The sequence below is a fragment of the Lissotriton helveticus genome, chromosome 8 (assembly GCF_964261635.1).
Source record: "Lissotriton helveticus chromosome 8, aLisHel1.1, whole genome shotgun sequence".
Taxonomy (NCBI): domain Eukaryota; kingdom Metazoa; phylum Chordata; class Amphibia; order Caudata; family Salamandridae; genus Lissotriton; species Lissotriton helveticus.
The window spans coordinates 1,288,513,329-1,288,539,751 of NC_136069.1; the positions used below are offsets into that span (position 1 = coordinate 1,288,513,329).

General features: G+C 44.0%; 1 protein-coding gene across 2 annotated transcripts in view; it reads left to right on the forward strand.

Moving 5' to 3' along the window:
- The window catches only part of TNFSF13B (TNF superfamily member 13b), a 112,338-nt gene that overhangs the window by 40,599 nt on the left and 45,316 nt on the right, over positions 1-26,423 (forward strand). For both annotated transcript variants that reach the window (XM_078658255.1, XM_078658256.1), the window contains exons 4-5: positions 5,061-5,173; positions 5,271-5,421. In XM_078658255.1, coding sequence (XP_078514381.1) covers positions 5,061-5,173; positions 5,271-5,421 — 264 coding nt within the window. The remainder of the gene's footprint in view (positions 1-5,060; positions 5,174-5,270; positions 5,422-26,423) is intronic.

Here is a 26,423-nt window from a genome sequence, read left to right on the forward strand (position 1 = left end):
GGGCCTTCTCTTGGACTCTGGCTTCTAGGAGGCGTGTCTTTAGAGTGCGATGGCAGACCGTGTCGAAGGCGGCTGACAGGTCCAGAAGGCTGAGGGCTGATGTTTTGCCGTTGTCTAGTTGACGCCTGATGTCTTCTGTGGCGGAGATGAGGGCTGTCTCGGTGCTGTGGTTTCGTCTGAACCCGGACGGGGATGGGTCCAAGATGTTGTTGTCTTCCAGGTGGCAGGCCAGTTGCATGTTGAAGATTTTCTCGATTACCTTTGCTGGGAATGGGAGCAGGGAGATAGGCCAGAAGTTCTTGAGGTCCTTGGGGTCTGCCTCTGGCTTCTTGAGGAGGGTGTTGATTTCAGCGTATTTCCAGCTTTCCGTTAATGTCGCTGTTTCGAAGGAGATGTTGATGACCTTCCGTAGTTAGGGTGCGATGGCAGCGTCACGTCTGCTTTGTTGAATACGTGGTGTGGGCACGGGTCTGACAGAGATCCTGAGTGGATGGACTTCATGATCTTGCGTGTCTCGTCGTCGTTGATGTTGGACCAGGAGGTCAGGCGGTTGGCGCTGGTGTTGTTCACAGGGGAAGTGGGGTCTGGCATAGTCGGTCGGTCATGGTGTTGAAGCTGTCACAGATGTCAGCGATCTTGTGGTGGAAGAAGATGGCCAGTGAGTTGCATAGTTCTTGTGAGGGCGGTATGTCATTGGTGTTGGCGCTGGGGTTGGATAGTTCCTTTACAATGCTAAAGAGCTCTTTGCTGTCGTGTGCGTTGTTATCCAGGCGGTCTTTGAAGGAGGATCTCTGGGCTAATCTGATGAGGTGGTGATGTCTGTGGGTGGCGTCCTTGTGGGCTGCATGGTTGTCCAGAGTGCGTTGGTGGAGCCATATCTTCTCAAGTTTCGGGCATGCGCGTTTGGAGGTCTGCAGCTCGTTGGTAAACCAGGTGGCCCTCTTGCTGGTGTGGTTGTTGGAGGGTTTCTTGAGTGGGGCGAGGGTGTTGGCGCAGTCGTCGATCCACTGTCTGAGGTTGCGGGCTGTGGTGTCTTGGTTGGTGGGGTCAGTGGGTGGGTTTTTGGCAAGGGTGCGGTAGTGCGTGGTTGGTTTACTGAAAGTGAAATGGATACAGCGGTGGTCAGTCCAGTGGAGTTTGGTGGTGTGGTCAAAGGTGACGTGGGTGCCTGTGGAGAAGACGGGGTCCAGCGTGTGGCCAGCGGCATGGGTGGGTGCGGTAACGAATTGTCTGAGGCTGAGGTTGGCGAGGTTGGCGATCAGGGTGGCGGAATTGGCGTCGTTGTTGTTCTCGAGGTGGGAATTCAGGTCCCCGTGGAGGATGTAGTCCATGGAGGCGAGTGCGTTGGTGCTGGCGAAGTCAGCGATGGAGTCGCTGAATTGAGCTCGGGATCCGGGGGGTCTGTAGATGAGTGTTCCTCTGAGGGTGGTCTTGGGGTCGGTGTGGATCCAGAAGTGCAGGTGTTCGGCGGTCTTGAGGGTGTTGTTTGCGTGGGTGGCGACCTTGAGGGTGGACTTGTGGACGATGGCTATTCCTCCTCCGTTTCGTTGGCGCGATCCCTGCGGATGATCTTGTAGCCGTCCGGGATGGCTATGGCGATGTCGGGTGCCGAGGAGTCTTTCGACCAGGTCTCGGTCAGGAAGGCCACGTCTGGGGCGGAGGTGTCGAGCAGATCCCAGAGCTCGACAGCAACTTTAGTGTTGTTCCATTCAGACATTTTTTCTCTATTGAAGAGCAAAACAGTCAATGGTAATAAAAATTGGAAATCACACTTTTGCGACCTCCCTTTTTCTTATCCCCCACTTTACAGGTCTGCACAAAACTTGCTACGAAGGACTCAAATTGATTGAACTTCTTATTGGAGGAATTTTCCTGCAGATTATTCGAGTGGATCCAAAGTTATTAAGAAAGCGAAAAATACCTTTCCTATGGAAACTCTTACTCAACCACATCTATACTAGTGCTATCACCACCAGTGAATGGGTTAGGATTGTAAAGATTAAGAACATGAATATTTTTTTTAACACTATTGTAAGAAATCGGGTGGTTAGTTGAGGGCGGTGTCTCACCACCTCAACTAGCTATCACAATCATTGCCACAGCTAAACCTCAAGGTCGCTAACCTGAGGTCAAACTTGTGGTACAGAACAGACAGCCTTAACTTAGGGCAACGTGTTAAAGCATTTATGCAGCACCCAAACTTAATGTGATAAATGGAGTACATTCAATTTACTACATTGAAACCAAAGTGACAAAAATCTATCAAGGAGAACGAGAGGTATGATTTAAAATGTTAATCTGTTAGCTATCAGGAAGGATTTGAAATCCTGGCTGTTTGTTCAATAGTACTTATCATCTGTTCGCCTGTCCCTGTTTCCCTATTAGGTTTTGAAGCGCCAGGACACTCCTCGGAGTAGCTGAGCGCTATATAAAACCCCATTTTAACATAACATAACATAACATAAAAATGTTTTCACTAAAAGTGACACAAAAAAGTCCAACTGCGACAAACTGGTAGCAGTAGACCAGGACCTAGATGCAAGTGGAGGGTGACCACAGTGGAGTGTTGGTCGGATACAGGAACCAGCTTATAATCATTCTCTCGTTTTACATTGCGACTTATTTTTAAAAACCGAAGTCCAAAATCTTCAGTGGGGCAAGGCAGTAGGCTGTCGCTGAGGATGACTCCATGAGGTCGGTTACCTATCAGACACAGTCCCAGTGAAACCATTGTTTTGTGGCAGGAGTGGGAAAAAAAACTAAATTTCATTACCAAAGGAGGTATTTTGCCGGCCAGCTACTTCTGGCACTACTATAACCCTGTTAAGATTCCTATGTTGGCACTTTCAGTGGGCAAGGCTGCAGGCTGTAGCCGAAGAGGGTTCTATGAGGCCAGATACTTTCTCCGCAGTGGCCTTTTGAATCAGATTTTTTGCAGCAGAGAAGCTCCAAACAGGAGAAACTTGAATCTTCTACCGAGCAACAATGCATCTCGGTCGAATCGGCTTGACAGGTTTGTCCTCCGGAAGTCTTGAAGTTGAAAATGCTTCGTAGTCCCAGATTTTCAGGGTAGTAGGAGAAATCCATCTAGACACAACCAAAAGTTCCAAAACCTTAATAACAGCACTCAGAAGTCTTGACTTGATCCACCAGCGGACATGTCCAATTGAGACTGGTCAGTTGGGCAATTTTTGCAAAGGACTCTTGTAGCTTGTAGTATCCCTGTAGCTAGAGCAATAGGGAAGCCTTATGATCCTTGGAGTCCACTATTTTTTCCTAGGAATAACAAGGAGCAGATCCAGTCCTCCAGGGCTCCTCCAGGTCCACAACAGGTCCAGCCTTCTTCTGTTCTTCCTCATGTCAAGAAAGTGTTCTGAAGAGGATACCATCAAATGGTTGGCAGTGCTCCCTGGCCCCTCCTTAGCCAATGGGATAGAAGTTCAAATGAGTAACCCCATCCACCTTTACAGTAGTTCCTGTCTACTCTACTGCAAACTGTCCCACTGTGTCCCTCTCTGCCCTAATCCAAAATTGTGAAACCATTATCTACTTATGCATAGTCTATCTGCCTTCTCAGAGATGGAGGAGCCAGGGTAATGAGTTGACCTGTTTCTCTATTCACTCCAAGTGAATTGAATTAAGTTCAAGGCCCAAATGGTCATACTGCAGGAGGAGCAAAAGCACCTCCCCACACAAGGCCTTTGTCTCTGCTCTAGGATCAGTTTTCACACCTCATCAGGGCTTGAGTAATCAGAGGGCTGCTGCTAGAGACTAATATCAAGCAGCCTCCAGAGGCTACGACAGGGAAAATGTAGCTTTCTAAAACATGTTTTTCCTTAATATTTCTCAGAAATTAAACTTTTTATGGTTTCTACTACAACCTAAAAGTTAACAGTGTTGTTCATTTTCTTTTGTTTTGCTTTTAATGAAGCATATTTTGACTATAGCTCCTGATTCCTAAATCCAAATTAGGTTAGGAACAGTAAGGTTCTGTATTTTGTAAATATGATGTTGTTTTTGTGTTATTTTACTTGTACTACATGTATTTCTCTCAGACGAGCCTTGCTTTGTGAGCTAAGCTACCTATAGCATACAGAATCCACATTACACATTAGAAGTCAGATTTTTCTGGCTTTGTGGTAGCTTAGAGTATGGTGTCTCTCCTATAGCTTAACACTCAGATTTCCTATATATAATATCTAACAATATTCATCTATATTGTTTGTGGGTGTCACTCAGAAAATGCTCCTCAATGCTAGACAAAAAATCCAAAATCTTCTACCAAGGAATGAGCATCACTTTGCTAGTACATTATATGAAAATAGCATTAGCACTAGGAAATGTCATTAAAATCATAGGTCAGAAATGTTCTTTTAATAGACATGAATTAGGAAAAACGTATGTTGGGTAGTGTAACCCCAATGGCTAAGCTTTTGCTTTATCCTGTTATCAAGGAAATAAAATGTTCTCACATCGGGTACTAATATTGTACTGCAAGTTCTTTGGAAGAAGGTTTTGGAGTATGGTACCAGAATATCTTAACCCAAATATTTGACAGAAATAGTGTGTCCTAATATACAGGTTACAAAAGTATTGCACCATTTCACTTAGTAACAGAAATTATACACCAATGGAACAAACTTTTTGTAAACAATTTTTAGGATGTAAAATATTGTCAAACTATATTTTTGTAATTATACTCTAACATACACCCAATCTACATTTTATTGATAAACAATACAGGAGGCTAAAGTTATAAATTCTGCAATAGATTATCTCAAAATCACACCCGTTAAACCCGTAAAAACACCATGGGTAACCAGTGCATGTAGTGCCTTGCTCATCTCACAGGTAGGGTTTCTCTGACTTGTTTAGATATTAACATCACTATGGGGCTCAAGCCTGCTCCCAACATTTGTTATGAAGATACATTTTCCCCAACACAGCGGTACTGTGAAATTTCACATTTTGTTTTACTGATATGCAAAGTTTTATTTTGCCACTGTTTTCTCCACTAAACCAAATATGTATCTTCTTATTGCGTGTTTGTTCTCCTTTAGGTACCTCAAGCACTGTCCCATGGATCCTTAGCTTTAAAAGAGGAGCAGCCCTTGAAGAACGGAAAAATAATATATTGGTGAAAGAAACAGGTTACTTCTTTATTTATGGCCAGGTAAGACTATAGTTCAGGCCAACCACTTATATATAATAATGACCTTTTCTTTCAGGTATGGATGCACTAATAACAATCCTGTTTCCATACCCTTTAGGTTTGGTATCAGGACACAAGGTTTGCAATGGGACATCTGATACAGAGGAGAAAGGCTCATATAGTTGGTGATGATCCCAGTTTGGTAACATTATTCCGTTGTATTCAAAACATGCCCAAATATCAGCCCAACAATTCCTGTTACACAGCTGGTAAATATCTTATTATATGTTTCTATCTATTATTTGGCACTTCTATTATCATTAATTTGTACATTGCTCATCATAACATTCAACATTTGCAAGGCTGTATTTTACAAATATTTGACTTATAATGATTTTTAATGAATTATTTTTTGCATTTATGAATTTGTTGTGTACTTGCAAAAACTCCCCCCTCTGCAGTTCATCTTACATTTTAGATAGAGATAGTTATTATTCATTAGTAACACTCGTTAGTCTTCAAAGGGGTGTCCTAGTCAGCAATGTTTTAAATGTTATTCCTCAGAAATTTTCTTTTGAATGTAGTTGTTCCTAAATGTACATGTGAGCTGTTGTTTTGTTCAAATGTTTTGGGCTTGCTTTTTAGATGTGGATAATACCACCATGTGAGAATCTGGGTTTCTGTTGCGGTAACCCTCCCCCACACTTTTTTCCAGACTACTGATGCACTTTGATTTGATATGCCCTGGGTACCTGCCAATCAGGTTCCAGGGGCCTGTGGTCTTTCCCCAAACCTGTACCTTGTAAACCCAATCTGGCCACAGGTCAGCCCCTGGTAAATGGTACCACAGGTACCCAGGGCACTGTGAACAGGGAAGGCCTCTAAGGCCTGCAACACTTATTGTGCCACCATTAGAGGTCCTGTACCTTTACACTCACACACTGCCTTTGCAGGCTGCGTGGTTTTTTTTTTTATCCTCATATTGCGATTGTATGTATAAGGAGTTTCGGGAATCTGTTATATCAACGTTCTCTGCCCCGTGTATCTCAAACTGGGTTGGGGAGTATCCCTATCGGTATTGATTATAAACAGAGTTCTCGTTTTCCTTTATCATTACCAATAATTCTGTTTTTGTATAGGAGGGGAGCTAGCCAACCTGGCTACTCGGCAGAACTTATTCTACCTGAATTATTGTCATTGCTTTAATCATTGGATGTAGTTGGCGAGTCTTACTAAGGTGTTAACTTGATGTTTGGAAACATTTTTCCCATATTTCCCAAAACTTTGACTTTTTACTTATGTTCTCTTTCCTATCCAGTTTATTCGTTGTTAGTATAGAATTCAGCCAGTTTGCATGCAAAGGAGGAGTTGGTTTAATCCAGTTAATACAAATCTCTCTCCTTGCCAGAAGTATTAATACAAATAATAGCTTTTTCTGATTTTTAGTCAAAATACTTATCTCCATTTCTCTTATAAGGGGGACCCCAAAAATAATTAAAGTAGTACTTACGTCTATTTGGTGACCCAAGACCATAGTTATCGTCTTACCGACTTCATGCCAAAAAGTTGTGAGAAGGGGGCATTCTTGGAACATATGGATATCGTTCGCCTTCTCCAATCCGCATTTAGGGCAAGATTTTATGTTAGCTCCTTTAAATTTCGATAATCTTTTTGGAGTCCAGTAAGATCTATGGACTGTAAACAAGTGATTTCTTTTCAGGGTTGCTGCTTTCAGCTGGACCAACAAATTCCTAAAGATTTTTGCCAGAGCGTACGAAGATCTAATTCGGGCATATCTTTACTCCAAATTGTTTCCGAGACTGGTCAGTCTTCCTCTCCAGCCTCTATAAGGGCCCAGTACCATTTCGATACTTCTTTTTTTATTGTTGAGGATTTTGCCATTTCTTTCTCCAGGTTTTCATTTCCCGTTTTTTTTCCGTTAAAGATTTGGTCCAGCTATCCAGTTGGTAGAATTTAAACTTAGATAATTTGGAGTTAGTGATTAAAGAGATTTGGTCCCATGTAATTAAGGCATTATCTATTAGAAGTTGCCCCCAAGTTTCAATTCTGACTGCTTTTAGTGGTAAAGCCAGAGAGTCTTTTAGGCAGTCGGGTGTGCCCGGGGAGTCCCAGATTGGTGCCATATTACTATCCTAAGGTATATTTACTGTGTTTCTAATTTGGTACCACAATTTTGCGGCATTATGTAAGATCTTTAATTTTTTTTTTTTTTTTTTTTGGATGGCCAAATTTGAACAAGAAGTGATCCACTTTATCTGTCATATTCTGTAAGTAGTCTGGGTAAAATTGATATTTTCTTAGTAAGGGTCTCATGTTCTTGAAATGAAAAGCCCTGTAGTATTCGAAAAGATCTGGGCTGGCTATTCCTCCTTGATCTTTCTTCCTCCTTAGTTTGCTCCATGCTATCCTCGTGCTTTTAGAAGCCCAAATTAAGCTGGCTAATTCACCTTGGATTTTCTTCAATGAGTTTTTCTGGAATTCCAAGGGAATGGTGTTAAATAAATATGTAAACTTAGGTAGAATTGACATTTTTAAGATGTTCGATCTTCCCAAGAAGGTTAAGGGTAGCCCGCCCCACACTTTAAGCAGTTTTCTTGTTTCAGCAAGCACTCTATTCAGGTTTACTTGTGGAATCTTTTCCAGCTCTTTGACCAGGTTGTTCCCCAAATATTTTATTTTGTTTCTGGAGTATGTCGTATTAGGTTGTATATTCCAACTCATGGCTTCAGTTTTTGTTTTATTTGTTAGATATCCAGATACCTTGCCAAACTTAGAGATCGTGTCATCTATTGCGTTGGAGGAATTGTCATAGTTATCTGTGAATATCATCAGGTCATCTGCATATAGAGCCACTTTCTTTGACCACATATGATAGCTGAAAGGAGATATTGAAATATGCTTTCTTAGGGAACAAGCCAGTGGTTCGATGTAAAGGCTAAACATGAGAGGGGATAAAGGACACCCCTGTCTTGTCACCCTTTGCATTTCAATGTTGCTGGTGAGTGATCCATTGATTAATATTTTTGCTCTTGGTTTTTTATAAATTTCCTTTATCATGCAGCCAAATCTTGTCCCTAGGTTGTATTTGTTGATGGTTTGTTTTAAAAAGGCCCAGTTAACTCTATCGAATGCTTTGGCAGCATCGAAGGTGATTATGGTTAACAGCATTTTTTCACTGATGGCTATGTCGATTGTTGCAAAAAGTTCATGTGTTATTTCGTGAAGCGGTCTGCCCTTTGTGAAACCTTTCTGATCAGGGTGGATTAATTTTGGTATGACTGTGGATAATCTCTTTTCTATGACCTGCATGAAGATTTTGTAGTCACAGTTTAACAATGATATAGGCCTGTTGGATTCACAGTGTTTTGGATTTTTTCCTGGTTTCAATATGATACTAATCGTGGCATCATTCCAGGAGTCTGGAACATTTTCCTGGTTCATATATATCTTGTTCATTAGATATGTTAAGTGGACTACTACTGAGTCTTTCAGTGCTAGGTAAAATTCATTTGGCAACGCGTCTGGGCCAGCAGCTTTACCCCTTTTCAAATTCTTTATAGCCGCTCTCACTTCCTCAACTTTGATTTCGCTATTTAATTCACTCTCCTCCTCCTTTGTTAGTGATGGTAATGAGATAGTATCTAAGTACTTACTGATTTGTTCGTCAGTTGGGTTTATATAATTTTGAAAAAAAAGATGTGAATTCATGTTTTATCGCGGAGTCATCATAGCTCAATATCATTTGGTTGTTCTCAATACAGGATATTGTGTTTCTTGTCTGATCTGTTTTGGTTCTCCACGCCAACATTTTCCCACATCCTTCCCCATACTCATGATTTGACAGCTTGCTTGCCTCCCATTTTTTCTTCACTATATTTTCCAAATAATCAGTTAGTTTCTCCTTGAGTTGTAGGACCTTTTTTCCAATAGATCTTTCATTTCTGCGGACGTTCCAGTCATAATTTGCTCTTCTAAGTTATGCGTGTTTTAGTGCAGAACAAAGTGAAGAGTCAACATGGCACACATCCCTGTGTGCCATGCCTACAACCCACTGCCATGGCATGGATCAGTCACGACTCTAGTTGGGTGCACTATACCAGTGGGGATGGTACAGGTACATGATCCCTTTACCACTACAGTGTCTAAGTCAATTCTTATACATTGTAAGTTCAGTGCTGCCATTAAGAGTATATGGTGCTGGGAGTTTGTCATTATAAACTCCACAGTACCATAATGGAGGCACTGAAAACTGAGAAGTTTGGTATTGGTATCAAACTTCTCAGCACATTAAACCCACACTGATGTCAGTGTGGGATTTAATGAAAAATGCACTCAGAGGGCATCTTAGAGATGCCCCTTGAAAACGACCAGCCTCTGGTGGGTTCCCTGACTGATACACACCAGCCTGCCACCAAAAGACATGTTTCTGGACCCCTAGAGTGGGAGCCTTGCTCCCTGAGCCCAGAACCAAAGTCTTTCCTAGGAAAGGTGTTCACACCTACCCCATGCCAGGAAGAGCCATCTGTGGCAGAGGAGCGTCAAAGGCCTTGCAGCCTTTGTAATGCGACCCCCAGCCTCTCCTGCTATCAGGAACAGGCCCCCTTCCTGTCTCCCCTCCTTTACTGCGAGAAGACAGGCAGGAAAAGTTAGCCAGCCCAGAAGGTGTGCCCACCACTGCCAACTCCACCCCTCAGGTGGGGGCGGCGAGTTGAAGCCCACTCTTCAGTGCCCGCCATCTTGCAAATGGCAGGTATTCTCCAGTCAGGATTAGGGATTGTGCTCACACCCCCCACTTGAGATGAGCACACCAAGAGTGTAGTCACCCTAAGGTCAGTAGCCCATTGGCCACGGACCTAGAGACCCCTAAAATGCCCCCTAAATACAGTATTTGGGTGGAAGCCCTGAACCAAGAAGGCAGACAAGAAGAAACTACAAGAAAAGAAGAAGGACCGACCTGCCATCCCTAAGCTAACATGAGGAAGACACCCACTGACTTGACCCAAGCCATACTGGCCTGTCTCCACCTCGAACCTGCTCATGCAAAATTCCAATGTGTCCTGCAGCCAGCAACCTCAAAAACCCCGTACGACCTACCTGCCGTCAACCACAAAGACCGTGTCTCCCGTGAACATCGGAATTGTTAATCTCCTCTGGCCCCGGCCGAAACCGCGAATCTGCCTCACTGTGCACCCTCCCTCCACGACCCAAGCTCGATTGGACAAGCACCACAAGGAGGTTTCCCGGCGATCCTGACCCGAGATCTAGTGATCCCTGACTTGCGTAAAGCCTCCAGCTGACGCCTGCATCCTAAATCTGGAAGGTCTCCCCAACCACGCCCAGGAGCTGGTCAGGAGACCCGACACTAAAAGGCACCCCTGCACCCGATCCCCCACGGCCGTGGTTGGCCCAACCGACGGTGCCTAGCCGACCCCCAACATCCCAACTTACCTCTCTAAGTGGTGGTCGCACCCAAAAGACCTTTGTCCTTGAGCCTGAACTGCTTTTGCAAACTAGAGACTCCCCATTGAAATCTACAGGGCGCCCAACGCCAAAACAGCACTCTGCACCCAGCGCCCCAGTGCCGCTGAGGGTGCATCCTTTGTGCTGGCCTAAACCCCATTTGCCCTGAGCTTAAGTCAAGGAGCTTGGCTCCCACAACCCAGTGGCAGCTCGTTAGCAGCCACCAACCGGAGGCCCTCTATCCCCCTTTGGATAACATTGGGCCTCAGCACTCTGCACCTGGCCTCCCTAGTGCTGCTGAGGGTGTAACAAGAATGCATTCTTGACCCCGGGGGACCTCTGAGTCTACCCGAAGAACCTCAACTCCAACTACCGAATACTTACCCTAAAACCAAACAGTGAACTCTGTGCACACTATACCTCACTTTGGTATAGTATATACAGAGCCTCTTCCTACACACCTACCCTCTGTTTTTCCCATACCCACACTGTACATATTTAATCTCCCTACACATGTAGCCATTCTTTCTTCACAACTAACAAGACCTTCTCTGTCCTGTGACAAAGTTCCCTATTGTGCTGTGCTTGTGTCCTCCGACATTTTCCGACATATTCTGATGCTGAAGAGAAATTGATGCTTAGATATTCTGACACCTTGATGCCAGCTGCTGCAATGGGATATTTCTGCTTCTGGGTCAGTCAAAGAATCATCAGTATTAGCAAGTAATAACAGATGACTGACATTCCTGCTTTGTTGCTTTCTTTTGGGTCTCTTCCTTTCTTTTCCATCCTGCCCTCACAGCTTCGAGGGGCACTTATGGGATCTGGGATCCAGGTACACACAGTATCCTAGGCTGTGGTCTTCTGTCGTCTGCCACCGTGCTTGCCCCTTTGTAGAACTGGGGGTGGTGAGTGGGTGAGGCGGGTGCAACATGGTTCCCTGTTGCATCTATGGTTCTGGTACCAACCTAACCACCTGTGGATCCTGTTGATGAGGTTGTGTCACAACAGTCTTTCCTCATGAGATTCCTTTGCCCACCAAGGGAATTACATAAACAGAAGTGCATATAATAACAAAAGCAATATTGGTGACAATCGTTTGACAACTGGATAATATTGGATAACACTGGCATACACATTTAGCACTCCAATGCTTCAAAGCACTATTATCATCCTGCCCTTGCACATCATTCTGCCCCAGAACAATGTGGACTGACTGGGAGGAGGAGGGGAGAGGTGTGCCAGAGCAATTTATTTTTGGTATACTTAAATATTAATTTTTATATTTTTTTAATTACTGCCATAGACAGTTGCATGAGAGGAGTGCACCTACAACAGCAAAATGTGACTGTTAATAAACCTCATACCTCCATCCTGTAGGTGATTGTGGTTTGGAGACCACGTGAGCATGATGGAAATTAATTTATTAATTTGTTCCTGAACACTCTCCTGTGACTCAGACCTGTAAAATTTCATCATACAGACTTTGAAATCAAGAGTTCTACTGTCCCCCTTTTGCAGTATAAGGACAGACTCTCTCCCTCCATGTGCGTTCCAACAAAGCTACATCGTGGGAATCAAAAAAGAAATGGCCTCATATGAACAACAAGGCTATCCTTTCTCTGCCTGAGTCTATCTGATAAAAGTTAATTTTTTTCATGATACAAGGCAATTATGAAATATCCTACTAATCTTTTCCCACGACACACTGAGAAAATTTATGAAATCATTGAATCCTCCTGTGACCATTGATATGACACATTCTCTGCATACCGACAATAACCCCCCAACCTTAGTTCTAAAAAGATTGACACTATGCCTTCTGCTACAACTACTCACTCAGTTGTTTACTACTTTGACAAACTCTCCAAGAAATTGATAACAGTCGCTCTCAGGATTAGTTTCCATCTAAAGAATTTTTTTTGCTGAAGCATCAAATCCAAGACAAATAGCATTTATTGAGACCATTGCTCGGGTTCATTATCATGCCACTGATCAAAGTGAGAACTCTGTTATCAAATTATCATCATTATCATTGTGAGAATATAAATTCAGGGGATGTCATCAATATCATTAGTCCAACCGGTTTTATCTTAAATGATGTAGAATTGTAGAAATTGAAGGACTGCAATTACTAGTAGATAAACTAAAACAATTACATTTCTCTAAGACAGTGCGCAGTATAAAAGGAGCATGTTGGAAGAGCTCCACTCCACTACATTCCTCAACATTTGAGATGTCATACTGAATCTACTGAGAAAGCTGAGATGAGCATAGTTACATATGCAGAGGCAACAAAATGCCATCTTTCAGTGCTCTAACAAAGTAACTATCCCCTCAAAACCCTCAACACATAGGAAAAGTCTAAAGAAGAAAACAAAACTAATTAGAAACAATGCTTTAATTGCTTATTCCCATCTTACCCAGAACCAATGGCTAAGATTGACAGGGTATATCTGATATTTAACAAAACTTTGCAAACAAAACAGCTCATTAAAATATAGAAATTGGCCATTAATAAAAACTCACATGATAAAGAAACAATAGGAATCCACTGTTTAAAATGTTCAAAAAATCTGCCCTTAATAGTCAATAAATGGAACTGGATTATGCAAACTGAAGATATACTAAATTGCGAGGGTCCGTTGGGAAACCAGAGAAAGGTCAGATTGCAAATTCAGTTAAAAAATTAGATCACATCAACAAAAAGAAGTTAACAGCTAATGATCAACCAGCCACTTATAACGCTCCAATTGGTACTGTTGACACTCATGAGGAAGAAACAACATATGTTTTCTACTGGTGGTCACCAGTAGGTAGTTTTAGTTAGGACCTAGTTTCCATGAAAATTAGTTTTTTAGCTTGCCTATATCTTTGGCGCTGTTTGATGAATCTTCACATAATTTTCCCAAAAAAGTGCACTGGTGATTCTAATTGTGCATGGAAGGTTTCGGTGCAATCCATGAAGCGGGGCCCAAGAAAAAAGGGTGTCAAAAAAGTGCATTTCCGGCACACCTTGTGCTAGTAAGGGGTGAGGAGGAACTTGGCGGCAGGCTGACGCCAGCTGCGGGGAGCTCCAATCTGGTCGAGAGAATCCTTTGCTTGAAATGAGGCACTACTGCAATTAGAACGGTGAGCAGACGTATGAAACTCTCCTCTTCATTTTTGCGGTTATATTTTGATGTTTCTCCTCCGTGACTTTCCTATTTTTTCGTTCAACTTACGGGAGATTGAGAGCGCCCGACGGCAGGACCCTGGAGGAGTAGTGGTTCCCTTTCAATGGGAGTGGCGCATGTTGCAGAGCCGGTGGAGGCGGAGGTGAAGGCAGAAGATGGTGTCAGCGCTAGAGACGGGCAGGCAAAGCAGCAAGAATGTCGGGCAAGGCTTTGGCGGAGAACGAGGTTGTGCTCGCTAGGATCAGTTTTCGTGCACCTTTCGGATACAACCTCATACGGTCAGTCAAGGGAGGGGTGTTGTCTGTCGCAGATCTCGGGAAATGCTGGGAGTGTCACGAATACTGTAAGCTCTGTAGGTGATTGTTATGTTCTGGGTTCTCCAATATGGCATCATAAGCTACCTGGGTCTGACATTATTTATAACCCTTTACAATCGCTCCAGTGCGGGAGATGGACTTTGTTACACAACAAGCCCCTAATTCATTGCAACTACCTTGTCCCAGAGTAGAAGAGACACCCTCGCCCCCAGAGCCAGAGAGCAGCAAGGGAGCTACACATGTGCCTGCACTTGTGGCATCATCTGCCAAGAACAGATATCAGCTCAGGTCCAACTCCGAATTGCAAAGAATTGGTCTTTTTTCACTGAACGCTTCAGCGGGTCCTGAGATAGTCGCATTTTCTCCTAGGGGGAGAAGAAAGGAGAAGAAGGAGAAAACCTTAAGGTCGGGGGAACCAAAAAAACGGGGGGAACTAAAAAACTGTCCCCTTCAACCAAAACCCACTCCTTCATTAAAATCTTATTTTAAAATGATGGAGAATATGGTGGAGCTCAAGGGGGGTAAGTCTCCCCACTTCCCCATTACTCCCGCTCCTGCTACACAGGCTACAGCTACTGGTACAGTACCCCCATCTGTAACTTTGGAGAATAGATACACTGTCTTGGTAGGTGATCCTGAAGCAGAGGAGCAGGTCCAAATAGAAAAGGAAATGTTTAATCATAACAGTCCTCCTTCGATTCCGAATGGTTCGTCCATCTTGACTGACGCCACCGGCGCCATTGGTGATGCCGTATTGGTAAAAAAACAGTGATGGTACTCCCCAAGAGAAAGCAGTAGCTAGTGGACTCACACAGTTGGAGTCACTTATACACGGCTTAAGAGGGGATCTATTATCCAAGTTCGAAACGTCAGAGGCAAATCAGAAAAGCATTCAAGATAAACTTGACGATGTGAGCAAACGAACCGAAGCATTGGAAGAAGATGTGGCCCTGCTCTCGGGGGCCTCGCAACGACATGAGAGGGACTTAGCGACTCTTAAAACGCAAAACAAAATGCTCCAGATGGATATTGAGAGTCTTGAGATACAGTCCAGACGAAATAACCTGAAATTTCTGAAGATTCCAGAGGGGGCAGAGAATGGGGAGGTTAAGTCACTGATATGTAAGCTCCTGCGTGAGGGAGTCTTAAAAGATAGACCCGACATAGACCTTGAGTCTAAAATCCAGAGAGCTCACAGGGATCCTTTTAGATTACACACTGACAGGAAAACTCCTAGGAAAATCTTGGTGAACTTTCTCACATACACAACAAAGGAGTTAATATTGGGAAGAGCACTTCCAGACACCACACTTCGGATAGATCCTGTTAAATATTTAATACGTTCGGATGTGGGAAAGGTCACGGCGCAAAGACAATGGGAGTTGGGGAACAGGATGCCTGATTTGAGAAGTGTGGGCGCTCAGGTGCAAATGAAATTTCCAGCATTCCTGAGAGTAGTTTGGAGGAATAAAACACATAACTTTCTATCACCTCAAGAAGTGGACGCGTTCCTCATCCTAATGAGAGAAAATACTATGTAGAATACTGTTTTCCCTTAATTCCCTCATAAAGGAGTATTACTTAACTTAACAAGAGAAATCTCCTAGTAGAATCTATAGTAGAAGATAGTTTGTGGGCCATACCTCATAAAAAGAAAAAGGGGAGAAAAGAGAGAAAAAAAGGGGTATATACACATATGTAAATAATAGGGAACTAGATCAGGAGGAAGGATTACAAATATAGGTAGAGGAAAAAAGATAGAAAAAACCCACAAAATAGGAGGAGGAAGAAATATAAATAAAACTAGTGATCACATTTTAGGTGCCTACTTTCTTTTTTTTTTTTTATATAACGGGAGAAATCCCGGCCAGATAGAGTGAGCCCCCCAACAGGCGACAAGATCGCCAAAGCAGGTATGGGAGGGGTTCCTCATGGGAGGTGGGCAGTCAGTTGGGTGGGAGGGGTTAAAAGGGTAAAAAATATTCCTCATATACTTATGAAGTCATATAGACTCATTGACTGGGAGCTGGATTGTGTTTCGTCCAAGGATAGGTCAACATTGTTAACATGACTAATAAAAATTAAGATCATCAGTTGGAACGTTAATGGCTTGAGAGATAGGAGGAAGTTGGCTAGGGTAAACACATTTCTGTACAATTCAGGAGCACACATTTGCCTACTCGAGGAGACTCATTTAGAGGTGAGAGAGTGTAAGTCAGAGTTTGGAAAATGTAAGTGGGTCCAAGATATCATCTGTTCAGACCAAAGTGGAAGTACAAGAAGAGTGGCAATAGTGATTAGGGCAAACGTTGGGATTAGGTTGGGGAAGTTTGAGACTGATTCGACCGGGAGGTGGCTGGTGGCATCACTATCATTGGGTAATGCCCCTTTCATATGTGCAGCCTACTATGGGCCAAATCAAGATGTTCCGGGGGCTCAAATGAAGTTAAAAGCTAGTATGATGGACTTCGCTGGACCCGTCATATTAGGGAGCGATTTTAACTTGATTTTTGATGAAAAAATGGACCGCATCTCCAGGGTTAAATTTGCACCCCCACAAAGATCCCGGATGGAGCTTAAGAATATTATGAAGGATTTCAATCATATAGACGTTTGGAGAGTTAAAATTTGATACAAAAAGGATTATTCTTTCTATAGTAGAAGACATGGACACCACTCCAGAATTGACTTTTTCCTTATAGATCAATCTTTTTTTTCTGCAGTGGAGTCTATTTCTTATATTCCTGTGATACTGTCAGACCACTCGACTGTCGAGCTTATGGTTCACTTTAAGCAGAAGGAACAACAGAGGAGATGGACTTTGGATAGGGCCTTGTTATTACAAGAGGAGGTTGAGCTAGACTTAGCGATACAGACTGAGGATTTTTCAGGCACAATAATGGCTCAACTAGTCAGCAGGTGATATGGGAGGCATATAAAGCTTTTATTAGAGGATCTTTGAGTGCCATGATGATCAGAAGAAATAAACTTAATAAGAGGAAACAGGAAGAGGGTCTCCTGAAGCTAAAATTAAAAGAACAGGAGCTTCAGAGAGCATCAGCAGACCAGCCAAACATTAAATCTCGCCTACAAAAAGAGCTTGATGGCTTGCGGGCAGAATATAAAGCATGCCTCGATAAAATCCTAAAAGAAAGATGGGATGCTAGCAAGCTCCAAAATTTTCATATGGGGAGAAATGTGGCCGTCTTCTAGCATGGAAATCTCAGGCAGATAAGATCAGAAACCAGATCAACAGTCTATTTCTCCCTAGCACTGGAGATATCACTTACAATGACGATTTAATAAGGGAGGAGGCCAAATCTTTTATGCAGAGTTTATATAAAGCTAACACCTGTCACTCTTTACAAAGGGTGGAAGATTGGTTGGGTAAGATACAGCTCCCCAATCTGTCGAAGGGTGATAAGATCTATCTTGCCTCTGATATCAGAGAATGTGAAGTAAGAACTCAGATCAGAAAAATGGCTAAAGTAAAGGCAGCGGGTCCAGATGGATTTCCGGTGGAGGTATACAGCTTGGTTCTGGAGCAAATAATATCTGTTTTAACAGCATTGTTTAACAAAATCCTTCTGAGGGGGGAGAGGACCCCCAAATTCATGGTCAGAAGCCACTGTCACCCTAATACTAAAGCCAAATAAAGATCCATCAAAAACAGACCGATTTCTTTATTAAACTCAGATTACAAGATATTTGCAGGGGTGTTAGCAGCAAGACTGGCCAAAATAATCAAAACCATTGTCCTTCATGATCAGAGGGGCATCATCCCAGAAAGGCAACTTAATGAGTTAACGTTCCAAGCCATCGCAGCGATTGATGTTGCAGTTGACAAAAAGCTCCCTCTGACCCTCGTAGCGGTCGATGCCGCTAAGGCTTTCGACCAAGTAGATTGGTCATGTCTGTGGCAAGCCCTGACAAGTTTTGGATTCCCAAACAATTTTATAACAGCCATAAGGTCATACTGCTCCCCACGCATAAAAATCTTAGTTAATGGATCCCTCACTGATTGGGTAACCATTGCCCGTGGAACTAGGCAGGGTTGCCCGTTATCGCCTCTGTTGTTTAATTTGTACATAGAGCCCTTCATTTGTTTGCTCAGATCCGACCCGGTAATTAAGTCTTTTAAGATCTCTGATTTGGAATTGAAATTTGCGTTATACGCTGACGATTTGCTTATGTTCACTTCAAATCCAGCGGAAGCACTTCCAAGATTAATTGATTCAGCCGAAGCGTTTGGAGACATCTCAGGATATATCATCAACAAAGACAAAACTGAGATCATGGAGTGGAACCAAGAACTAGCGACTGAGGGATCAAAGACTAGAATGAGATACCTGGGGGTACATCTGGCCCAAAAAATTGAGGATATAGGTAAAATAAACTTTGATAGAGTCTCAAAAGATGTCTGTGCCCTCCTTCAGCAGTGGTCATCCCTTCCATTAAATATCTTCGGGAGTGTTAATTTGATCAAAATGATCATCCTTCCAAAAATAACGTTTTTGTTTAATTCCATCCCTTTATCGTTTAACACACCAGCTATTAAAAAATTACAAGGTAAACTAGGATCCTTTATCTGGAATTCAAAATCTCAGAGAATTTCTTGGAAAAAGCTTAGGTGAAGTCTAAAAACAGGAGGGCTGGCCTTTCCAGATCTATTTGTTTATTGCCATGCATTCCACTTTAAAAGTTTTAGATTATCGGCCGAAAAAAACGATCTATCTTCCCTAGGCATACTCTTCAATGCACTATTGCAAGACATACCGCAGGGACAAGACTTTTTTCTTTTTAAGTTCGGGGACCCGAAGTTTTTTAAAAAGGTTAGACTAAAGACTTTGGGCTCAGCTCTAAGAAATTGGGTATACATTAGGAAAAGGCTTGATATTCCATATCATGCTGCACAAGCCCCAATTTGGGATTCCCCCGGTACACCGGCTTGTCTTGAAGATCGTTTATCTCGGCCCCTGAGTATGGCTGCTTTAGAGCGTTGGGAAGACCTTCAGCTACACTCTAAGCTTTTAAGCTGGGAGATGTTATCCAATCTGACAGGTGGAACACTCACTAGATTCAAATATTACCAGCTGTCCGGATGGTGGTCAACCAGATCATGGATCTTCAATGAATCTAATCCGAAGTTTGATCTAATATCTAGGAGTGGAAGGTGGAAAAACCAAATTTCGTACTGGTACACGGCTATGTTAGACGCTGAGAACGTCACAGAACTAGAGATACAAAAACTTTGGGGTAATGCTTTAAACCTGGACGGTGGAAATATTGAGGTTCTGTGATCTGATTTTTTTACCATCCTGCAGGCAGTAGTCAAACCAGCCACATTAAAAAGAAACCACCTCTATACTATGTACAGGGCGTATATAACACCTAAAAAACTAGCTACATTTTCCAACTTAGACTACTATCGCCCAAGATGTAGGTACCCAGCCGCGGATGATGTTCACATGTTCGCGGACTGCCCAGAGATGAAAAACTACTGGGTCAAGATCCAGGACTTTTTGGAAGATGTTCTTCAACGGTCGTTGGAAATCACCACAAGAACAATTTTTTCCGGACTGGTCTCTGAATATAACATAAGGGATCCCTCTACAAAATGTATTTTTTACGAGTACATCTGACATGGCATGCGACCCCACAAGTTTGGTTAAAATCTGGGCGGCCCTAGTGGCCTGGCAAAACAGGTGATCGGTTTTCCTATGATTTATCCTGGGCCCTGTCGGCTCCCTTATCTCCAAAGTAACAAAGGGCGCAAACTACGGTGCGAAATGGAGTGGATTGGGATAGCAATGGCAACTTGGAGGACTGGGCTTCACCACTAGGTTATTGGTTGGAAACATCAGGGCCAGATAAGGATGAACAACTACTAGGAGGTGGCCAGTTCCCTTCAAGATTCCAACAATGGTACATGAGGAAAACAAACAAACAAAAAAAAAGTGCATTTCCCTTGTAACTTCCCATGGCGATTTTTAGTAATGCCTACAGTCTGAAATGCTGGACGTAATTACGCCAAATTTGGCAAAAAAGATAGCTTTTGGTCCAGAAGGCACGCTTTTTGTTATTTGGTGTAAATCCATTCTGTAGTTTTTGATATATTAAAGGGGACCCAGATTTGTAGATCCTGGGTCGTGAAGCCTTCGCAAATAATGACAAGCTCCTGCAGAGATCTGATTGGCTGGCAACACTCAACCAGGAAGTGTTGACAGCCATTTCAGGACTCAGCTTTAACCGGGTCACAAATATAATACAAAAAGAAAAGGGGGCAGGGTATGGATGACCTTAACCCCCTTGCCTTGGTCCTGGGGTCCAACAATCAAATTAGCATCTATAATGTTACCATCTCCAATGACATAATAACTGATGCATCTTGAAAGAAGGCAATAAAGAGTTACATTTCAAATGGTGCCTATGGTCCTAATGGCATTCTGGACTCATTAATTAAACATGCCAATGAATGTTGGGTTAAGTTTCCCCAACTAGTATTCAATGTTTCCTTGCAATTGGCTTCAGTGCGTAACTCCTGGAGAGGCTCTTTTTTTACATAAATGGCATCCATTACATAAGAAGGGGGATAGTTCTGATCCAGCAAATCACTACCTTATTGCAATTGTGGATGCTAAGGGGACTCTTCTGTTGCCTACCTGCTTGGGATTGCTTCTTGTTGCTGCCCGTGTGTCGCCCTTGGAAAACATTACCTCTTGCCGGACCCGCTTCGCGGGTCCCGCTTCGACTGCTGCCTTGGTGGAGTTTTGGACAGAGGAGGGGCTGTGACTTTGCAAGACTGCTGTGGGGCGGTTGGTTAGTGGAGCAGGGCTGCGAGTGTGGTGCTTAGGGACTCCATGTCCCAGGAGTCCCGGCTAGCCCGATAGGAAACACCTGGGCCGCTCTCCCTGCTTGCCCCGCCCCCCACCCAGGGCGCTTAAAAGGTATCTTCACCTAATCCTCTCTGGGACTCTTCTGTTGCCTACCTGCTTGGGATTGCTTCTTGTTGCTGCCCGTGTGTCGCCCTTGGAAAACGCTACCTCTTGCCGGACCCGCTTCGCGGCTCCTGCTTCGACTGCTGCCTTGGTGGAGTTTTGGACAGAGATGGGGCTGTGACTTTGCAAGACTGCTGTGGGGCGGTTGGTTAGTGGAGCAAGGCTGCGAGCGTGGTGCTTAGGGACTCCATGTCCCAGGCGTCCCGGCTAGCCCGATAGGAAACACCTGGGCCGCTCTCCCTGCTCGCCCCGCCCCCCACCCACGGCGCTTAAAAGGTATCTTCACCTAGTCCTCTCTGGGACTCTTCTGTTGCCTACCTGCTTGGGATTGCTTCTTGTTGCTGCCCGTGTGTCGCCCTTGGAAAACGCTACCTCTTGCCGGTCCCGCTTCGCGGGTCCCGCTTCGACTGCTGCCTTGGTGGAGTTTTGGACAGAGGAGGGGGTGTGACTTTGCAAGACTGCTGTGGGGCGGTTGGTTAGTGGAGCTGGGCTGCGAGCGTGGTGCTTAGGGACTCCATGTCCCAGGAGTCCCGGCTAGCCCGATAGGAAACACCTGGGCCGCTCTCCCTGCTCGCCCCGCCCCCCACCCATGGCGCTTAAAAGGTATCTTCACCTAATCCTCTCTGGGACTCTTCTGTTGCCTACCTGCTTGGGATTGCTTCTTGTTGCTGCCCGTGTGTCGCCCTTGGAAAACGCTACCTCTTGCCGGACCCGCTTCGCGGGTCCCGCTTCGACTGCTGCCTTGGTGGAGTTTAGGACAGAGGAGGGGCTGTGACTTTGCAAGACTGCTGTGGGGCGGTTGGTTAGTGGATCAGGGCTGCGAGCGTGGTGCTTAGGGACTCCATGTCCCAGGAGTCCCGGCTAGCCCGATAGGAAACACCTGGGCCGCTCTCCCTGCTCGCCCCGCCCCCCACCCACGGCGCTTAAAAGGTATCTTCACCTAATCCTCTCTTGGACTCTTCTGTTGCCTACCTGCTTGGGATTGCTTCTTGTTGCTGCCCGTGTGTCACCCTTGGAAAACGCTACCTCTTGCCGGACCCGCTTTGCGGGCCCTGCTTCGACTGCTGCCTTGGTGGAGTTTTGGACAGAGGAGGGGCTGTGACTTTGCAAGACTGCTGTGGGGCGGTTGGTTAGTGGAGCAGGGCTGCGAGCGTGGTGCTTAGGGACTCCATGTCCCAGGAGTCCCGGCTAGCCTGATAGGAAACACCTGGGCCGCTCTCCCTGCTCGCCCCACCCCCCACCCATCACATTCTCTTACTTAAAAGGTCACGTTACCTGCTGCACGGGAGCGCGCGGGAGAAGCCCGGGACAAGAGCGGGACCGTCTGTGGCCGTCCGTGGTCGGTTGAGGTTGGGTTGGGCCATATATTCTGGCTTCTGTGTTTTGTGTGTTTATGGTGTTATATTGGATTGCTATAGGAGCCGCATATTAAAAATACTTGTGTAAACCCTGGCACCCCCTGGTAAAATATTAAGATGGATTTACGCTCAGGGAAAACAAGAGTAGTTTCCATTAAAACTAAGGCCGGGTTAGTAACTGGTACACTTGACAATTTCTTTACAAGAACAACACAAATGATAGAAAAGGAAATCGCCCTTGCGGAAAGGCGTCTCTCAATTGATATTGTGACGGGTAAAAGATCTTCTCTAGGTGTAATTGGCGTAGCGGTAACCCCGGCCGAACGAGCTGACTTGGCCCCGCTAATTATCACCAGCCCAATCCGATGTGCTCTAGATATGGAGCGGGACGGAGTGATGATGGAAAATGCTCCCATATCTAACAACCTTGTAATAGCTGAAGCTTCTTATTCGTCTGAACCACCAAATTTATCTTCCACCCCTAAAAATGTGTTCCTTGTACAAACAGGTATAGACAAGGATGTGGTTGATACTGATGCATCATGTCTAAGTAATGTACCCCAATCACAGGCAGTCATTGACCTGGTTCTACCCGAGAATGAAGCCTCAACTGGTGAAAATGTAGAAATAGTGACAAGAAGAAGAAGGGGAGGACATAGAAAGGGTAGGAAAAGGATGGTGACTAAGCAATCAAAAAAACAAACTCAGCGGTTAAATTAGACAGGGTGGAAGAGAATGTAAATCAAACAGGTCATTCTAGCGATTCAGCATTGCCTTCTCTACAGGAACCATTAAGTGTGGACATTGTGGGAAAAATGGAAGCACTGGTTAAATCTTTGGTGATGCCAATGATAAATCGTTTGAATCAAATTACAGATAAATTGGATAGATTAGAAGAATTGGCAAAAGGGAACACACTGAAATTGGACCTAGTAATAACAACTGGGAATATTTCAAAAGGTAGAACTGACCCTCCAAAACAGCCTGATAACAAAACTAAAGTGGGAGCCCCGGTGAATCTGGCTACAAAAAATACTTCATCAGCTCCAAAACCATCGACCACGGTATCAAATGTCCCAAAGACAGTACCTACCCCAATGCAGGGTCTCACCCAACCATCTGTTATTACCCCTTCTGTTATTACCCCAACTGTCAATCAACCATATAAGAAGACGCCCCCTTAGTTAATTTACCCCCGGAATCAATCCCTTATACAGGGGTCCCTGAACTTGGAAAAAATACTAGGGAGTCTAATTCAGACTTAAGAAGTAAGGTTCTCTTCTGGCTCAATAAGCATAGGAGTCTACCTCACGGTATGAGGACTGACATCATGACTGTAAGAAGGGTCCCCTGGGTGGGGCACAGCTCCAAGGATCTTGAGGGTGACTGCGTGATTGTCAACCTTCAGGATCCTTGGGCAGTTGAATTTATTTGTAAGACACCTAGGTTTGCTCGTGCAGGGGATATACAGTCTATTAGTTTACATTACTTCTACCCCTATGTGAATAACAACCATTCCCGATTGCCAAAGACCCCCTCCTGGGGTAGTTGGCCTGGCCTAAATGGTCCATGGAGGGCGCAGCATCATTTTTCTTATCCGCATTTTCCACATTTCCTGCCTCTAAGAAACCGGTTTGATCCCCTTATGGGCCTGGAAGGAGTGGATTGACTCCATAGGCCCTGCTCTATTAGTGGGGGTTTAAAGGTCAAATGGAGAACGCTATTACAGTTACTATGGTTAATGGAAATATTGATAAAGTAGTGTCTCAGCAGCAGGTTGAGGCTAGGAACACAGAAATTCCATACATAAATGAGGCTGAAGGAAAAACCATAATACGAAATGATGCTGTGCATGATCTGGTTCATATAAGTAGGGAGTCTGTTGGTCACATGAATATTAAAGCACCCATTGAAAGTGTTGAAAACTCCGAATTAGAGACGGTTAAGGATGCCAACCCTGTAGTTTTGAGGGAGGGCAACCAAATCCCATTGGGGAAAATGTCTATACCAGGGAAGGTGTACAAACGGGTAGAAAACGAAAGTGCTCGTCTGATTTCCTGGAATATAGTGGGTCTATCACGGAGATTACAAGACCCTGCATGGTTGAAATTTATTGAATCTTTTGATTTGGTATGTCTACAGGAAACGTAGTGCACTGGTATAGCAAGTTTTGATGGTTTCCAATCATGGAACGATCAGGCAGAACCCTCGCAGTCAGGGAGGGCAAAGGGGGGACTCCTTTCTGCCATTTCTGGAAAAATGAACCAAATCCAGGTGAAACAATTAGCCGAATCCACCTGGTATCAATTGCTTATGGTTAGTGGTATATTCTTTCCTCCTGTCCTTTTGATAAATTGGTATTATAATGTGTTTAATCACCACGAAACGTTTGTTATGGAAATGTTACAGGAGGAGATTGTTAAACTAACAAATACAGTTTTCCCACTTTTTATTATTTGGTTGGGTGATTTCAATTGTACCCTCTGCAAGTTCAGTGGATCAAATGCATGTGGGTTGTTTGATCATAGTGATCAGCCTTTGGCCCACTTTACTCACTCAAGTCAAGGGAATGCTTTAAATAGTATTATTGTTAACAATGACTTATGCATTCTGGACATGTCTAGTTTCTCAACTAAAACATGTATTACAACATTTCAGGGGCTAGGGGATCGAGTCAGTACAATTGATTTTATTATTGTATCTATGGGTTATGTGGATTTGGTGACTGATTTTAAGGTTGAGGCAATCCCGGCTAGTGACCATAATCCCTTAATTGTGAGCTTTGTCCTTGCCCCCAGAAAAAATCGGCATATTGATCATACTGATCATCAAATAAAATATACCAAAAACCAGGGGGTCACGCTAAGATGGGATAAAGTAAATGTGGACAAACTAGAGTCGGATATTTTTAAGGAAAACATCGGAGTGATAGAATTGTGTTTGACCCCGAGACTGACCCTGACTGTATTATTAAGAATTTTGAAACTCTCCTGGGTAATGTAGCTACACACCTAGTGCCAGATGTAGGTGGCCAATTACCAGTCGGTAACGGCCGAATTCGGCCGTTACCGACCGGTAATTGGATTTTGAGATGTAGGGCCAGTCATTTTACAGAATCGGTAAATTTACCGATTGGTAAATTTACCGATTCTGTAAAATACCGAATCAGTATTTTTACCGATGCGGTAAATCTGATATGTAGGTGGGACTCTTCTGAGTCCCACAAGCCTTACCGAATCGGTATTTTACCATCAAATTCAATTTGATGGTAAAATACCGATTCCGGTGTGCATGCACATGTGTGCATGCACACCTATGCCATATGAAAGGCAGACTTGCCCTTAGGGCATGTATGCCTGCCACATGGCACCCGAACCTGTTTTGGGGGTGCTAGAGAGTGTCAAAGTGACACCCCCTGCACCCTTGTGAAAATCGGTATTTACTGATTCGGTAAATACCGAATCGGTAATGCCCATTCATTCCTATGGGCTTCAAAGCCCATAGGAATGAATGGGCATTACCGGTCGGTATTTACAGAATCGGTAAATATCGAATATTACCGATTCGGAAAATACACATCTGGATTTACCTACATCTCCCTCCTTCTATTTTACTGATTCATAAATACCGAATCGGTAAAATTCGGTATTTATGAGTCGGTAAAATAGATTTACCTACATCTGGGCCCTAGTGAAGAAGGCAGGTAGAAGCAAAGGGAAGGGTTTTAAATGGTTTGATGCAGAATGTTCGGCTTCCCAAACCAGCCTAGCAAAAGCCTTACGAAAAGTGCCACTTGACAGAGACTTGGTTAGAGTGGCCAGGAAAAAGTACAATGCGGCACTAAACAGACGAAAAAAGGAGTTAAAAGCGAAGGCTTGGGAAGATTTGGAGAAAGCAGTAGACATGAGGGATAATACCCTGTTTTGGAAAGTAATAAATCA